This window comes from Phoxinus phoxinus, assembly GCF_949152265.1.
Source record: "Phoxinus phoxinus genome assembly, chromosome: 17".
NCBI classification, from domain to species: domain Eukaryota; kingdom Metazoa; phylum Chordata; class Actinopteri; order Cypriniformes; family Leuciscidae; genus Phoxinus; species Phoxinus phoxinus.
Window position 1 is genome coordinate 12,386,729 of NC_136892.1, and position 16,959 is coordinate 12,403,687.

Sequence of the window (16,959 nt, forward strand, 5' to 3'; positions counted from 1 at the left end):
CCCCTCGATTCCCTCTCAACCCCCACCCACTCTTCCATCCAAAGCCTTAATGAAAAGCATGTGCTGGAGATGCTTCATCTTTGCCACTGAAGCTCTGCACCAGTTTATTTCCCTCAGTAGAGGAAAAAAGGCATAGTCACCCCCCTCCCCCTCCCCATTTTGTCAGAGGAAAAAAATTACATCTATAAAATCTGAAATTTATGACCGAAGTGACAATTAACAGAGTTACGGTCATGTACAACAGATGTGGGGGATGCAAGCAGCAAGATCTTGGTCAAATATATCCAATGTCTATACAATTTTAATATACACAGTCTTTGTTAAAAAACAGGAAAATTCTAAATGATTTCACCAGAGATAACAGCAGCATAAAATAACACATTCAATTAGATTTTACATTTTAAATTGATAAATCTAAAAAAAATGGACATGTGACCTGGTCATGTTTCAAAAATTATATTTATATAAATAAATATGTGTATACCACCACATATGCGTGTGTGTGTGTATACCACTAAAGCAACACCACTAATGAAAGGCTTTTGGCAAGGTAAATCTTCAGTCAATCAAATGGTCAAGTTATTTTGGTAACACTTTACAATAAGGTCCCATTGGCTAATGCATTAAAAACATTACAGCATTACTAACAATGAGTAATACAGTATTTATTCATCTTTGTTAAATAATAAAAATAAAACATTGTTAGTTCATGACATGTTAGCTCGGGTCATTTAAATAACAATAATAGATACAACTTTTGATTTTTATAAATGCTGAAATTAACATTAGCTAAGATTATAAAATGCTTTAGAAGTACTTTTCATTGTTGGTTAAATTAATTTGTAAAAAATTGAAGTTAACAAATGGAACCTTATTGTAAAGTTTTACTGTTATTTAATCAACAGAAAACAAAGAAAGGTCAAAACAGAAAGCATTATAAACCCAATTTGACCATCCGGAGTCAATTCACTGGCTTGTGGTGGCTTCCCCCAAATTCAGAAATTTTGAGTGACACATCCAGCTTAAGCAATTAACAGACCCAAGATGAGTGAATGGCGAGACACTGTACCTCGCCCATGTGATTGAGTCAGAAAAATAGTGACACATTCCACCACAGGGGTGTCTGACTTCAATTCCCTGAGGTAAGCAGGTACTCATCATGATGGGGTTACACAAGACACTGTCTGAGATATACTTTGATAGTTAGGGCAACAGCTATTTTGATAATCGATTAATTATTTTAATTATGCTATTTTAAGTTGAGTTTAGGTTGAGTTATATGTGCATTTACTTATTCACACAAACATAGATCTAGTCTTTTGGAAATGTGAAATGGATTCAACCTCCAGTTCAACCCGTGTGGCTGTTATTTTTGTAAAAAAAAATTATATACTATGGAAGTCAATAGGGCTCATTAACTGTTTGGTTATCCTTATTCTTCAAAATATCCAGAAGAAATTCATTCCGGTTTGTAACAGCTTGGGTGAGTAAATGAAAAAAAAAAAAAAATGCGTTGGATTGTACTGTGAAGGGTTATAGCACTTACATACTGTTGACCTACTGCTAGTTTAATTGCTTCTATTGTTTCTCATTTGTAAGTCGCTTTGGATAAAAGCGTCTGCTAAATTAATAAATGTAAATGTAAATGACAGAAGTGTCATTTTTGGGTGAACTATCCCTTTAAAAGGTTCTGCACAGACTGAACTAACCAATGATATCTGCGGTCAATTTTTCATTATCAGTTTCATCAACATTCCTAAGCGCCATATCCCTTTACCAATGTCTTTGAAAGTGTGTTTTTTTGTTATATGGACACGGCCGTTTCCCTTGAGGGGATCGGGGGATGAGGTGTTCTCAGCTGGACACAACCTAATTGTAAAACTTCAAGAAGAACTGCAGGCTTTTGGACTCCCAAAAAGCTCAGTGGAAAAGGCAGTTGGGTGAATTGAAGGCTGAGTCAGCAAGCAGAACTCTGGCCCCTCTTAAAACAGGGAGGAGGGTGGCAGGGGGCAAAGGAAGTGAGGGATGGAAAGAGATGGAGAGAGGAGGGAAAAGCAAAAGAGCTGACATTCCAGCACCGTGAGTCAGCGCCGCTAGGCACTCTTCTGGCAATCCTTAACTACCTTTACAACTAAAAGCACCGGAAAGCACTGATAAAAGGAAGAGAGAGGAGACCATCCGAATGCTGAGCGTTCAACTAATAAAGCTGTGTGTTCGTTCTGGAAGTGTGACGGACATTTCTTGCAATGTCGTCCATGGCTACCTCAGTAACCATTTTGGTTATCTCCCAACATTCAGAGGGAGCACTTAAATGCAAATCACTCAATGAAAGCATTATGAGGAAGGGTCTGTACTCCTGCTAGCAATGGTTAAGTAGTAAAAGGCAATTAGTTTCACCTAATAAAGCCCAAGCATTCCTCATAACTTGGCCTCTTGCTTTGATTTCCAATAACACATGACTGCATTCCTGCCCTATGTAGTGTGCATATCTGTGTCCTGCTCCCCCTCTGCCCTGGGCGGCATTCCTCAGAGGAGTGGGGTGACATCCGTCAGCAGGACCTCTAATGATCCTGTGCAGCCTAATTCACTACTTAACATAAATGACAATAGAAGTAAGTGCAATGGTAAAAGTAAATGGGGCTGACAGCTATTGTGAATCTGATGTGTGGCAAAAATTTGCCTTTTCCTGAGTTATCATATAGACTAAAACATGATTCTGCAGAATAAATATGCATAGTAATGCCTTATATTCATATATTATTAATAGCTTAGTACACAGTGATCATGCATGTCGCGAGGCCGCCATATCGAGCAGGTTGACTTGTAGCAAATGTGTCAGAACTGCGCATGTCATAATCGTTCCTACTCATTCACTGCAAGAGGATGCATGCAAAGTTGTACACATAAACTGATAAACCTATTTAATAAAATGTCTTATGTTTACAAAGCACGAAATCGTTGAAACAAGGATAAGCCTCACATTTGCATTCGCGATGTTGGAACTTTTGCAGGTTGAGTAAAACTCGCTAAACTAAAAAAAAAAATCGTTGTAAATCGACTTAAATAATGATTTTCACATGAGTAATCTGTTGAAAGGTATTTACCTTGATAAGTTTTCTCCAAGTCCTGCTTTATTTCGATCTGCCGCCGGTTTCGTGCGTCCTAAGTTTTAAGTCCGTTACAAGTTTTTCGGCGGATTCCAAAGCGTCGAACACGCTTCACAACATAAACGCGTCAGACCGAGGGGAACTTTGCGATCATCTTTGCACTATTGTTCACATAAAACGCGTTCCCCCTTCTCCTTGTCATTTTTGAGTTGTTGAAATGTGTTTTCTTCCACTAGAAATGTGCTGTGAGGGGAAGGACTAGGACCTCCTCTTCATACGAAACTTGCAGGGAAATTACTTAAAACTCAAGAGTCGTGATGAGGGAAAAAAACTGTCCCCCTTTGCTGAGAACTTTAAGGGAATCCAAAGCATTTTTTTTTCTAAAGCCAGGAGAGCCCTCCTTCGGAGAGTTTGTCGATTGTTCCTGTTCTTCTGTTGGCTTTAAGGAACGTCGCTCAAGCAAGGAAAGTACAAAAAGCTTTTGTGTGCTTGAAGATCAGGAGCCTGTCAAAGAGTCTTATGTGTAGCGCAGCCCACAGATTCAGTCACTTCAGAAGAAAATAATTAAAGAAATATAAAAAGTCTTGCTTTCCTCCTCAATAAATGCCATATTTGTTTGTAATATGCTTCTTCGCTTAAAGAAATAGTTCACCCAAAAATTACAACTATCCTATAATTTACTCACCTCAAGCCACCCTGTATATTTCTTCTTTCAGCTGAACACAATCAGAGTTATATTAAAAAATATCCTGGCTCTTCCCTGAATTAATTTTTGAAGCTCCAAAAAAGCGCATCTATCCATCATAAAAATAATCCATACACTCCAGTGGGTAAATAAATTCCTTCTGAAGTGAAGCAATGTTTTTTTTGTAAGAAAATATCCATATTTAAAACTTTATAAACTATAATCACTGGCTTCTGGCAACGGCAGTACACGCGTTCATGAGAGAGTTGAGTCCCGCGGAAGGGTAACCTGTCATGACAGTTTTTTAAAAAGTTTAAGTCGTCTATTCTTAAAGGAGAGTCGTCTATTCTTACCTAAGCTCACGCTATGTCATAGGTCCCTTCCGCGGGACTCAACTCTCACGTGAACACGTGTAAAATAATGTAGGCTGAGTTGCCAATTTTTATTTTAAAGAGTTATTAGCGTTGTATTTAAATGCAATATTACAGCTACTGGAGAGGCAAATTATGTTGGATGTATCGAGTCATCATGTACGTGGCTTTCCATTGTACCGCCATTGTTATTCTCAGTACATTTTACAGTAACAAATGGATTTCAATAGCTCAAATAGGTTGCCTATATTAATCTTACATAATTTAATGACATTAACAGGAGCTGTAAAATAATAAAATACCATCCCCTAAAGTTTTAAAAACCACAGCAGTAAATTTAACAAGAAATTGTTTGGTGTTATTGTCAATATTTCTCTGTACTCTGAGAACAGCTGCAGTACAATAGCAAATATGGCTGCATTTGCAAAAGCCTAATGATAATGACTTGAAAGATGCCTTTCTACAAAATAAACAAAACCACACCCTATAATGGCTCCATCCTCTCATACTTTCAAAGATGAATAGCTCTACATTTGTTTGAAGTTATGGTAAATGTTCAGTGGGGTTTTGTAAACAACAAAGGATTGTTACTGACAGGCTCAGACCTGTAAAATAAATATATGACCTACCTCAATGAGAAACAGACTACCACATGTGACAAAAATACTATGAAAAAATTATTCATGCAAACGAATTAACACCTATACAGCAACATTAAACATTCTCGGTGTAAAGATGGGTAATAAAAATCACTTTTTTAAAATGTAATACAAGCAAAACATGTATTCTTACCTAAAACTGAATCAGTGACTTCCAGGAGATCTAATCCCGAAAATCCATTTTCTGTGAAGAAATAAACATGTAAAACTATTTACATATTATTCTTATGAGAACTAACTATGAACACAATTTCTTATTGATGAGACACTTCAAACTTATTTTAACTTGTGTTTGGGGTGGAAATATAATAGCATCACAATACTATAACTAGGACCCAAAACAAAAAGTAAATCTCAGCTAAACATGAGGGTTGAACACTGTAACTGAGCGCCCTCTTGTGATGGCGCCAGGTTTGACAAAGACAGATGATTACTTTAACTACAACACACACAAAAGTCTACCGCCTTTTAATTTGAAAGTCTTTGTGATGTTATAACTTTGTATGTTCGATGAAAATGAAACACCTCACCTTCAAAACTCTGTGCATATTGAGGAAATCCAATATGCTTCATCCATGTGGACACTTGGTCTGGGCTCCACTCCTCGATTGAAATCATGCTGGTTGTATTTACACTCTCGTCTTTTGCATCTTTTCTTAAAAATCCACATCACACAATCACTGAATGTAACATACAAACACCAAACAATTCCCTGATATGAATATCTCGATTTCAGACTGTTTACCAGAGTTATTGTTTGGAATAAATTGTGAATGAAAGCCTTTCTTTGGATCACATGTACAGTAAGCTAGCCTATTAATCTGATCTCTTCCACTGCTGTATGTTGTGATACAGTTGTTGGTTAGATAAATACGTTGTCATAAGTCTATACTGACTTATTCTTCGCATGTGACATAATTTCAAAACATAATCTTACCTCGAGCCCAAAAAGAACCCCGCACTTTTCGCTCACAGCTGTTGTTGAATGACGCATACACACCTCGGCAGGTGAGGGCGGAGCTAAGACGACGTGCATTATGGGAAATGTAGTTCAGATAAGGGGCTTTCAAAATTATGCAGTAGTGGTGAAAAAGTGATGTCCGGAGAGGTTATTTGCACCATATTTGCTTTTAATGACACAAGGTGTTAATAAACCATTAAAAATTACTAGTTTATATAAGCCCCACATGAATCAATTTAGTTTAAACAAACAAAATTTGTTCATGTAACTCCAAAATCTAACATCATGGAATGAAGTAATTTTAAGTGACCTGATTCATGTATAGAAATTAATATATTCATTCTTCTAATTGACAACCAAATCAAAAGACTAGGTTTGCTAGTTGACACACTTTTAAGGCACACAAAAGTATTAAATTCAGTTGCTCTATTAAAAATACAGTTCAAGAATTATTATATCAGTCCACAAAACTAAGTTCTAAATTCTCCACAATAGTAACCCAGTGTAATTTAAATGGTTCTAATAATTCCAACATAATTGAACCATAAACATTATTACACATTATCAAGTCTCCGCCTTGTCTTGCACAAAATAACACTTAATTTCAAAATATACTCTCTCTAGATTCAGCTATATGCAAAGCATGCTGGGAACTAACAAGCACTGACCAGTTTCAGTTACTTCAACTCATTCATGTAATCCCAACATAAACGTATTAAGTAAACTTCAATTTTACATATATTCTAGATAGAAGTGGATTGAACAAAAACTAAGTTAGGACAAAATCTATAGCAATTGTGTTGCTTTGTCTTATTTTAGCTGAGCATTTTGAATAAGCAGCAAAAACTTATGCATACATGCATCCCCAGTACCATTATGTTTCCCTGCTGTACTTAATGGCACCACGCAAACTTTTGGTATTAAAACACCATCCCAGGTTGTTCAGTTTGAGTTGTCAGACTGCAGAACATTTTTACACAAGTAATATTTATCTGTGTTTCTGGTTTACTAAAATTAATTTGCTCGTAAGGGATTTGCTATATGTGACTATGTATGCAGGTAAAGTATCCATGTACACTTGGCGATAATAATATATATTAAAATATTACATTGTGTGCAGAAAAAAAAAAAAAAAAAAAAAACAAGGCAATAAAAAAAAAGTTTAAATATTTTTTATTATCATTCTTTCCACGACAGGTTGTCTGGGTCTAACATTAGGCCATTATAATTCCAGTGCAGAACATCTATCTCATAAGCTGCAGGTCTATGACAAGTGCAATATGGGGAGAAAAGTGTCGACATTTATACAGGTCCTCAACATCTGTGGGAAGGCAACAAATATCAAATATAAACTCTAGAATTACAACACACAACTGTTTACATTGAATGCACACATTCAGACTACAACGGGACACACATGAACACTTAAGCAGGTAACAATCATAACAGGAATATTCATTACTGCTGATGTCAACCTTTCGCTCATAACCGAAGGAAATATCTTGAATGAGAAACCCTTTAGGTAATTTGATCGAAGAAAAACAAATGGAGGTGTATGAGTGAACAGGGCTAAGTTTCAAAAAAGCATTGCAAGCCTAAATTGATCGTAGAACCATTGCTGGTCTCTACGATCAACTTAGCTCACAATGCTTTTGAGAAACGCAGCCCAGGTCAGGGAGTCTAGCACAGCATACTGTTAGCGGTCCATTGAGAGTGGAGCAGTCGTCTTTTGCATCCCGATAGGTTATAGAATGCTGAACAAACGCTGAGTGAATAAGGATGACCGCTTCTTGGGACATGAGCACCCAACCTCTGGCTGAAGAGCCTCAGAGCGCTTATACGTTGCTGAGCGCATCGACACCAGGCAACACTTTACCCTCCAGCAGCTCCAGACTGGCTCCGCCTCCAGTGCTCACATGACTGACCTTATCTTCTGTGTCCCACTTGGCACAGCAGGTTGCGGTGTCTCCCCCACCTGACATTAAAAGAAAGAAGTAAATTATTAGTCTATTATAGAGATCGATATAAACTTTTCGATGGCTGTCGTCATCTTAGAGAGCAGGGTGGCCTACATCACACTATTTAATTAAAAGATTTAAAGTAAATGACAATTTCCGCATTTAAATGTATATTCATTTCACATAATATTGAAAAGAAACTTATCGGCCAATGGTGAGCTGGATAGATAGACAGTTTTATTTAATACCATGTCAGGATCTAAGGCTATTTTCATGGCAAAATTCAATCATATCAATACAATAAAACCAAGCAAATAAACAAGTCATGCCAATGGTGAGAATTTCAAAAAATTGCCAAATATCTGCCAATAATAATCAGCCTAGACAATATATCAGTCAACCACTAGTCTATTCGATGTGCGCCATTAAATAACATTTTCATTAAACGAAATTCTCACCAATAATGGTGATGCAGCCATTTTTGGTCGCTTCCACAACTTTGTCCATCAAGTTCTTGGTTCCACGAGAGAAGTTGTCCCACTCGAACACGCCAACAGGTCCATTCCACACAATCTGCTTGGCTCTGGCCACAGCCTCCGCATAGAGCTTTGAGCTCTCAGGACCACAGTCCAGACCCTGGATGGAAGGACAACCAGAAGGGCTTCTTTTGACAACTGCTTTAGTTCAATTACAGGAAAAGGAGAAGATCTTATAGCTCTACACAATCTAACATGCGTCTGCCTTACCATCCAGCCAGCTGGAATACCATCTGCTACGGATGCAATCCCCGTTACCGCCTTCTCGTCAAACTTGTCTGCGGTGACGAAGTCAACAGGAAGTGCGATCTTCACGCCGTTCTTCTCAGCTTTAGCCATGAGGTCTTTCACAATTTTGGCACCCTCTTCATCATACAAGGAAGTGCCGATCTGAGCACAACAAGAAAACAATATTTATAACTCCAGGAGGGTATTCCAGAAATCAGGTTATGCGATATACCCAGATAAGTTTATGGATAAATAAATGAATAACCTCAACTTTCAATTCCACAAATTGAGGTAATGTTCAGGGCTGCGTTTCCTAAAAGCATGGTAAGCCTAAGTTGATCGTAGAACTATTGCCACCAATGGTCTCTACGATCAACTTAGACTTAAAACAAGCCCCCCAAAAAAACACTTTGGTTTGCAGTGTGAAGGAAGCGTCAGGCCACTCACCTCCATGTTATTGAGAACCTTGAGGAAGGTAAAAGCCATTCCTCCACCAATGATCATCTCATTCACCTGGTCCAACATGTTGTTGATCAGCTGAATCTTATCTTTGACCTTGGCCCTGTCCGATCAAAGCAATCAATCAAACAGAGCCTTTTCAATGAAATATTCATTTTTAAAAATAAATCTTATTGGGATGAAACTGAGAAACTTTTGCCTCTGACAAATTGCAGGAAGTGCCCTACAACTGTCTAATTAGAAGACAAAAGCTTCAGGCTTTTGTGCAATGCAGTTCAGCTTATCAATGGGCCGATTACCTTAGTGAACTTTGTTATTTGGGACAAAAATCAGATATGAACGGATTCAGTAAGTACATAAGGAGTGCAAGTTGTGCAATGGCCTGACTTTTGAAAGTCATTTGCATTCAATTATCCATTTCCACAAGAACACTTTGTAGTGATCATGGCTTTACTTGCCATCATTGCAGAAGATCTTTTTGTTTAAATGTTTAAATAAATAGAATTCTTTCTTCAGCCAGATATGTGAGGCTTAAAGAACCTTGTCACAAGGACATTGTCACACACCCTGCCGTTGCATAAGAGGATAAAATGCAACTATTCCTGGACTGTCACTGATGCGTTCTGAAGTGGTTTTCAATGGAGAAAAGATGCTTCCTAAAAAAAACCACTGAAGTACAGCCCAATATTCTTTAAGTCATTCATTTCGGTTGGTGAACTCTGTAAAAGCCCTTCGTTAGATCATGAACAAGATCTTGCAGGACCAAAGCAAGGTCTTTTGATGATTTAATCACTAAACCTGGGTACTTATCCTCCTTAAGCAAGACAGTATTCAGAACTAAAAAGATAAGCTATCAAGAGTGCTCCGTCAAGAACACTCACCCCCCGAGAATGGCCAGGAAAGGTCTCTGTGGTTTCTCAAGGGCCATGGCAAAGTAGTCCAGCTCCTTCTTCATCAGAAAACCAGCTGCCTTCTGAGGGAGATTCACTCCAACCATGGAGCTGGAGTGAGACATTAGACATGAAAACAAAGGGGGAAAAGAATTTGTCATGTTGATATTTCTCAGACTAACAATGCGAGTTTTTACTTTCCTATCACGGTTTTGTGTAATGGAGTACCTATGAGCTCTGTGCGCAGTTCCAAAGGCATCGTTGACGTAAACATCACCCAGCTTGGACAGGGAGGCTCGGAAAGAATCGATTTCTGCCTGACTTGCTTTGGTCTGAAAAGATCAATCAAAATCATTTATGTCATATGATGCCAACTGAAGAATAAAAAAATATATATAAATACATTAAATTCCACATTAAAGGTGAACTGTCTGAATTGCACCTGTGATTTGACTGTTAAGGTTAATGCGGAAAAAATATCATTAATGTTTTAATCACATTACTGGGCTGGTTTTGGGGAGCTTTTGGCCTGGAAATCCAGGCAATCTGGCAACACTGCTTTTCAGTGTTATGTGAAATCGATGAGTAAATCAACAAAATGGTGAACTTAGTTGTGTTTGCATAGTAAACTGGAGAAAGTATTTTAACCCCATTTACAGAAGGACCCCTGGATCAATCCCAACGATACATGCCTTTATGATCACATTACTGCCATCCACATGCACTCAAAGTTCATAACTTCTAAACTACTGTGAATGAAAGGTTACACAGGTGCCCAGAAAATGCCAAGCTGCAGTTAACTGCCAGCAAAGGACATGGCAGTTTCCCCAGTCTCTTTCTTTGGTCTCTACTCGTCCCCCTCTCTTTCTCTTCTCCTCTTCCCCGCATGCATTCCAGCCAGGGCTTCGAGGACCAGAAAAGCCACATGATCACACATGACCTTCCTACAAATGTCAATAGGCCAGCTGAGTACAGTATCTCTGCATGCACACACGCCCAAAGAAGGCTTTAACAGTAGTAGCTTGAGCTTTGCAGATAAGCTCCAACACAATGATAAAAGCCAATTATTAGCCTCTCGAGCCAAAACAGAATGATTTGGTAAGAGATTTGTAAAACCACCCTTATTACAGGGGGCTTTCTTTACAGTATAGTCATATGTATGATCAAATTTAAGGTCTGTATCTGGCATTTAATTCAACGTAAACTAGGGCTGTGAAACGATTAATCACATCCAAAATAAAAGTTTGTGTTTACATAAATGTGCGTGTACTGTTTAATTATTTTGTTTGTATATATATATATATATATATATATATATATATATATATATATATATATATATACACACACACGTGCATGTATATATTTAAGAAATGTGTTGTATAAAATATTTATATATATTATATATAAATCTATATACAGAATATACATGCAAATATTTCGTAAATGTATGCAAGCATGCACGTGTATTTATATATACAAAATAATTATACACAGTACACGCACATTTATTATGTAAACAAACATTTATGATGTTTGGACTTTTTTATTTTGGAGTATCCCAGCCTAACGTAAACTCTTGTGGCTTCTTTCTGGGCCGCACAGGAAGGAAAGACTAAGAACATTATAGTTACATTACTAGTTTTTACTAGTATTTGAACAATAATCTTTTTATTGCCTTTCTTTAACATTCAACCACATGACGTATGATTTTACACTATGAACGCAATCCGATCGAATGAGGTTACGACAACCTCATAAGTGGTCTAAAAGGGGACAAGCTCAAAACGTTTTAAACCCCGTTTGCGCCTGTATTTAGACCAAAACGCATCTTAATACCAGGTGTAAACAGGGCCTAAGATGACCAAGCACTTTTTATTTGCAGAGCCACTGACATACGCTGCACTGACCTTGTTCCCCGATGCATCTTTGCCCTTGCCCTCCTCGGCCACATGGAAACGCAGGTTCTCCAGCAAAATGACAGAACCGGCAGGTGGGTCTGCACAGGCTTTCTCCACATCTGGACCCACACAGTCCTTCAGGAACTGAATGTCTCTTTAGAGGCAAATTAAACAGCAAGGTTGGTGGCGAAGTACTAAGCTGAATTAAGTACGCATTACTATTAAGATGTCATCTTGATGACGCTTTTCTACCATACATTTCTAATGTTTACGCAATAAAAACTATTCATCAGTGCTGTTAAACAGATGTAGCTTGAAGGTTTACATTATCTCTAACTGATGGTGTAATGTGTGTAGGTTAAGAAGTCTTTATCGAGCTCTTACTTTCCCAGCAGGCTCTTGAGTTCTGCAGCCACAGGCTCCAGAGAGTACTTCGGCATGGGGACTCCGTCAGGCCGGCCCAAGTGGCTCATCAGGACTACAGCTTTGGCCCCATTATCTAAACAGTGCTGAATTGATGGGACTGCAGCCTTGATTCTGATGAGAGCATATATAATATTAGTTACAAATACTGTAGCACAAGGCCAACATGTGTTTTTCAACGGAGAGTCAGGTCTATATAAAACATAACTTTAAAAAAAAAAAATCATATTTGTCTCAAATGGTTGCTCAAACTAAACAATTAAAAATACTGCTGACATTCTTTGAAATAACATTTATTGAGTAATCTTAATATTTTGCAGGAATTATAGACATGAACAAGTGAATGATTATATACACAAACATTTTATAAGCAACAAAGCTGTGAGACAATTTTCAAGGTAAAAGCATTGCAATTGACAGTTTGAGCACATGAACAGCACAAAGTGGAATTATGGTGATTGATTTCAATGAGATAAGAACCATTGCAACAATAGAATGCAACAATATTGGTATATCAGCAATATGCATCTCACCTCTGGTTATTTGTTATAGTCTTGTCTTTCATAGGGACGTTGAAGTCAACCCTAGTGGAGAGAGAGAGAGAAAAATAAATGGATCTATTAATAAATTAGCTACATAAAATTCTATGGTTTAATGGAATGATTAAATTATTATTTCTAAATAAGTAGGTTACAGAAAGGGTCATAAAGCTCATATTTAATCAAAAATATCTTAATTTGTTTAATTTCCAAAGGTCTTTGAAAAGGCGTGAGGGCGAGTAACGACAGAATTTAAAATGTTTTGGTTATAAATATAAAACATTTACACACATACACTTATGTTAGATGTGATTCATCTATTTGACAGCACTATAGCTATCATCTCTAGTAATTTGTTATATGCATTTGAATGTTAATTAAATTAAAGCATTTCTAAATGAATTCATAAAAATACCTATTATACAAAAGCTATTTTCATAAATAAGGATTGAACAGTGAGATTAAATAACTACGGTACTAAACCTGCATCACTGAGAGCTGCAGGCACATTGCTGCACGTTCACATACATGGTCTCCATGACTACATTGAATTACGTAACACTGTAAAGCCCCCTACAGAAGTGAAATAGATCCATTCAGGGTAGAGAACAGCGAATGCTGTCGATGCTGCTGTACAGTAATATTTGTAATATAACATTAGACAATATTAAAGCAGTTTGGATCCTGACAGCGGATGTTGTAAGACCACGTGCAACTGCTGCAATGTATACGGACTCAGTCATTGTGACGCACTCAACATGGCTGTCAATTACTTATTAAAAAAGTGCTATTATTATATCATTCAGGTGGGCATTTATATAAAGGTGAAAAATGTTAAATAAAGCGGCGGACGGTGGGCGGGGCAGGTCTGTCCAATTGCTGGCAGGACATTTGACTGTGTGTGTGTGTGTGTTTATAATACCAAAGGTAATTTATGCTAACAGCTGCTGTGAATGTGAATGTTTATAATTTATTCCGCTAAAAGACGATCTGAATCTTCACTTATGTACATAAGAAATGACCTGGAATGCGTGAGTGACAGGAGTATAACAAACGAGTAAGAACACGCCACTAAATGAATGTGCTTACTGGTATAAACCCGCCAACAAACGTTTAAAAGACCTTATAAAACAGTATGTAATGTGAAAACGTTCTGGTTGTCGGTATGGTACAAAAATAAAGTGACGGAGGCTCCCTGACCATTTGACATTTGTAACTGGGTGGTGTCATTTCACAAAGGAATTTTAAAGCCTTTATAGACAAAAAAAAGTGTGAGGCGTTTAAAGATCTTAAATTTAATTAAAACATTAGCGTTATGACTGATATAAAATAATGCGCACGCGCTAGTTTGGGTAGCGCTATATCTGCCATCCTGCACGTATCGGGAATCTCTAAAACGTGACGCGTGACAGATTCACTTCCGGTTATCAATGATCGAAGTTTCATTCGCACACCCTTGCCAAAAATCAATGCTGTAAATTAAAGAACAAAAATAAAGCATATAGCCAATAAATGAAGATCACGATGTCAATGCATCGTTGGTGAACGATATAACGGAATGCGCCGGTGACAATTCACGCTTACCTCATGATGACGCGCTTTCCTTTCACATCCACCTTGTCCAAATTGAGTTTGTTTGACAGAGACATTCTGGCTGTAGATTTGCAGAAAAACTCCCCTTAGCTGGTGTGGTGCAGTGCTGGTTCAGTTCCCGAATGCGAGTGACCTTAGCTTGATGCTGATGCACACAGTGTGGGCGGGTCTAATCGAGGCATGCGCTTCTAAATCCAGCGCTTATTGGATACACTTGCTGTCAATCAAGCAGTCAATCACCAACTGAGCACATAGGATGTTGGACCAACGTGTTGCAATAATGCTGCCCCCTATCTAGAGACCCTACCCTCTTGAATTAGACAAGACACCACAGGTGAATAGGGTGAAATTGGGTTAAAAATTAAACTAATAGATATGATCATACTTCAGTTCAATTGTTTTCTATCACGCGTTTTCTGAAATTGTGTTTATGTAAATTAGGTATTATCTATTTAAAAGTGCACTAATTTGCATATATTTTCAGATCATAAATCTGGGGCCGTATTCACAAAGAATTTTAAGGCTAAAAGTAGCTCCTAACTGGCGAATTTAGGAGCAACTCCTAAAAATAATGGGCGTGTCACTCCTAACTTTAGGACTCCTAATTATTTTCACTAAGAGTAATTCACGAAGCATTTTAGCCATAAAAGTAGCACCTAAGTCTGGGACAGCTTAAAAGAAGTCGAGAGGACTCCTAACTCACTAAAACCTATTCACAAAGGATCTTAAAATCGCCGCGCGACACAGTGTGTTGGAAACACTCAATGACACGGAGTTATTACAAAGATACCGCCTTAACCGTGAGGGAATACTGATTGTTGTGGATCTTGTGAGGGATGCAATAACAGCGCCAACTAATCGCAACAACCCAATCAGTGCCGAATTGAAATGTTTGATAACACTTCGCTACCTGGCAACGGGGAAAATGCAATTGTGTAATGCCGACGATCTAGCGATATCCCAGCCATCGGTAAGCAGATCCATCCACCAAACCATCAATATACTCTGTAGACCCCATATTATTCGACAGTTCATAAGTTTTCCTGACATTCGCCAACTCCAAAGAAACAGAGCCAGCTTTATGGATATTGCCGGAGTGGTCGGTGCTATAGACGGGACACATATTAAAATTAAAGCTGCAAGCAGCGATTGCGGGCCCAAGCCGGTGGCACCGCCACCCTGGTGCCACCGGCTTGGGCCCTCCATCGCTGCTTGCAGCTTTAATATATATATATATATATATATATATATATATATATATATATATATATATATATATATATATATATATAAATAAAAAAATAAATAAAAATATATATATATATATATATTATGTAAATTCTTTTTTTCCCCCTATTTTTAACATATATATTATTAACATTTTTGGATGCTAAACTATTCTTTTTATAGGCTTTGTACTTTGTACACTTTGTACACTCACGTTCCAATATAGAAAAATTAAAAAAAAATTATTATGAACGGCACAAACTGTACAAATGACTATTTAAACAGAGCAGTGTAATTTTTATATGTAAGGTTGACTATTTTATTATTATATTTTATTAAGGCTATAATGAACATTCTGCGATGTCAGGATTGCAATGCTGGAATGCTGTGTGTGTGTGTGTGTGTGTGTGTGTGTGTGTGTGTGTGTGTGTGTGTGTGTGTGTGTGTGTGTGTGTGTGTGTGTGTGTGTGTGTGTGTGTGTGTGTGTGTGTGTGTGTGTGTGTGTGTGTGTGTGTGAGGCTCGATCGAACAATGGAGACATAAAAACATACTCCGTCATTTTGTTCATACAGACCATCATTCAAAATGCAAAGTGTTTGCATTTTTGTGTACACTGGCAATGAAACACAACATTGTGCTTTTGTTAAACTATAAACTCTTGTCAAACTGTAACCTACAACTGTCACCCAACCAAAATCACACACACACACACACACACATCCCCCCTCCCCTCCCCTCCCCACACAGACAGACACACACACACACAGAATGGCAGAGAGACAGAGAGAGAGAAAATACACATTCAAACCACAATATCTGACTTCCTGTTGGTCGGAGCTAATGACTGTAAATTAGAAAGTTGTCCGGATCGAAGAGAAGAATATACGTACCGAGTTTGGTTACTGTAGGTAAAACTATAACTAAGTTATAACACACTTTATGCATCCTTTTTTAATCATAAATTTGTTTCCTCGCCACGGCCAAACCGTTCGAGATATCAAAAATCCCCTGGCAATTTATCATCTTCCATGTCTTGACTTCATGCTGACCGAGTTTCGTGGTCATCGGATGAATTCTCTAGGAGAAGTGTTTCAAATGCGAGAGCAAGCGTTCTCCAATCAACCCGTAATTGCCGACTTCCTGTTGGGCTGGCGTAAAACTTGACCCAGGGAAAGTTGTTCGGCCCGATTAAATCTATATGTGTACCGAGTTTCATATTAATTCATGCAAGCGTGTTTGATATACGGACAAGTGTTCGAATCCCATTCCAGGGGGCGCTGTTGAGCCCCCCTGCCACGCCCGGGTACCAGCTTCAGCCCGGCCCTAATGGCCGCGTGTTCTGACCTGTGTGCAAAATTTCAAGAGTTTTCGAGCACGTTAAGGCCCTCAAAAGTGCCAGAGATTTTGCACACAGCAGAGAAA

At 38.0% G+C, this 16,959-nt stretch overlaps 2 protein-coding genes across 5 annotated transcripts in view; both read right to left on the reverse strand.

Moving 5' to 3' along the window:
* The window catches only part of amot (angiomotin), a 32,788-nt gene extending 26,956 nt beyond the window's left edge, over positions 1-5,832 (reverse strand). For 2 of the 4 annotated variants that reach the window (XM_079585371.1, XM_079585374.1), the window contains exons 1-3: positions 5,760-5,832; positions 5,353-5,477; positions 4,956-5,006 (exon numbers count right to left, since the gene is read on the reverse strand). In XM_079585371.1, the coding sequence (XP_079441497.1) occupies positions 4,956-5,006; positions 5,353-5,440 (139 nt within the window). In that variant the 5' untranslated portion in view covers positions 5,441-5,477; positions 5,760-5,832. Of the gene's footprint in view, positions 1-3,104; positions 3,329-4,955; positions 5,007-5,352; positions 5,478-5,759 lie in introns of those variants that run through there. The other 2 variants (XM_079585370.1, XM_079585375.1) reach the window with 2 other exon arrangements.
* Positions 5,833-6,940: 1,108 nt separating this feature from the next.
* Positions 6,941-14,576, reverse strand: pgk1 (phosphoglycerate kinase 1). Its single transcript, XM_079585271.1, has 10 exons — positions 14,302-14,576; positions 12,712-12,762; positions 12,140-12,292; positions 11,765-11,909; positions 10,083-10,186; positions 9,846-9,965; positions 8,953-9,067; positions 8,488-8,667; positions 8,200-8,377; positions 6,941-7,758 (listed from the first exon to the last, which is right to left on the reverse strand). Exons 1-10 carry the CDS (start codon positions 14,364-14,366, stop codon positions 7,619-7,621), a joined length of 1,251 nt encoding a protein of 416 aa, XP_079441397.1. The 5' UTR covers positions 14,367-14,576; the 3' UTR covers positions 6,941-7,618.
* Positions 14,577-16,959: the final 2,383 nt, after the last annotated feature.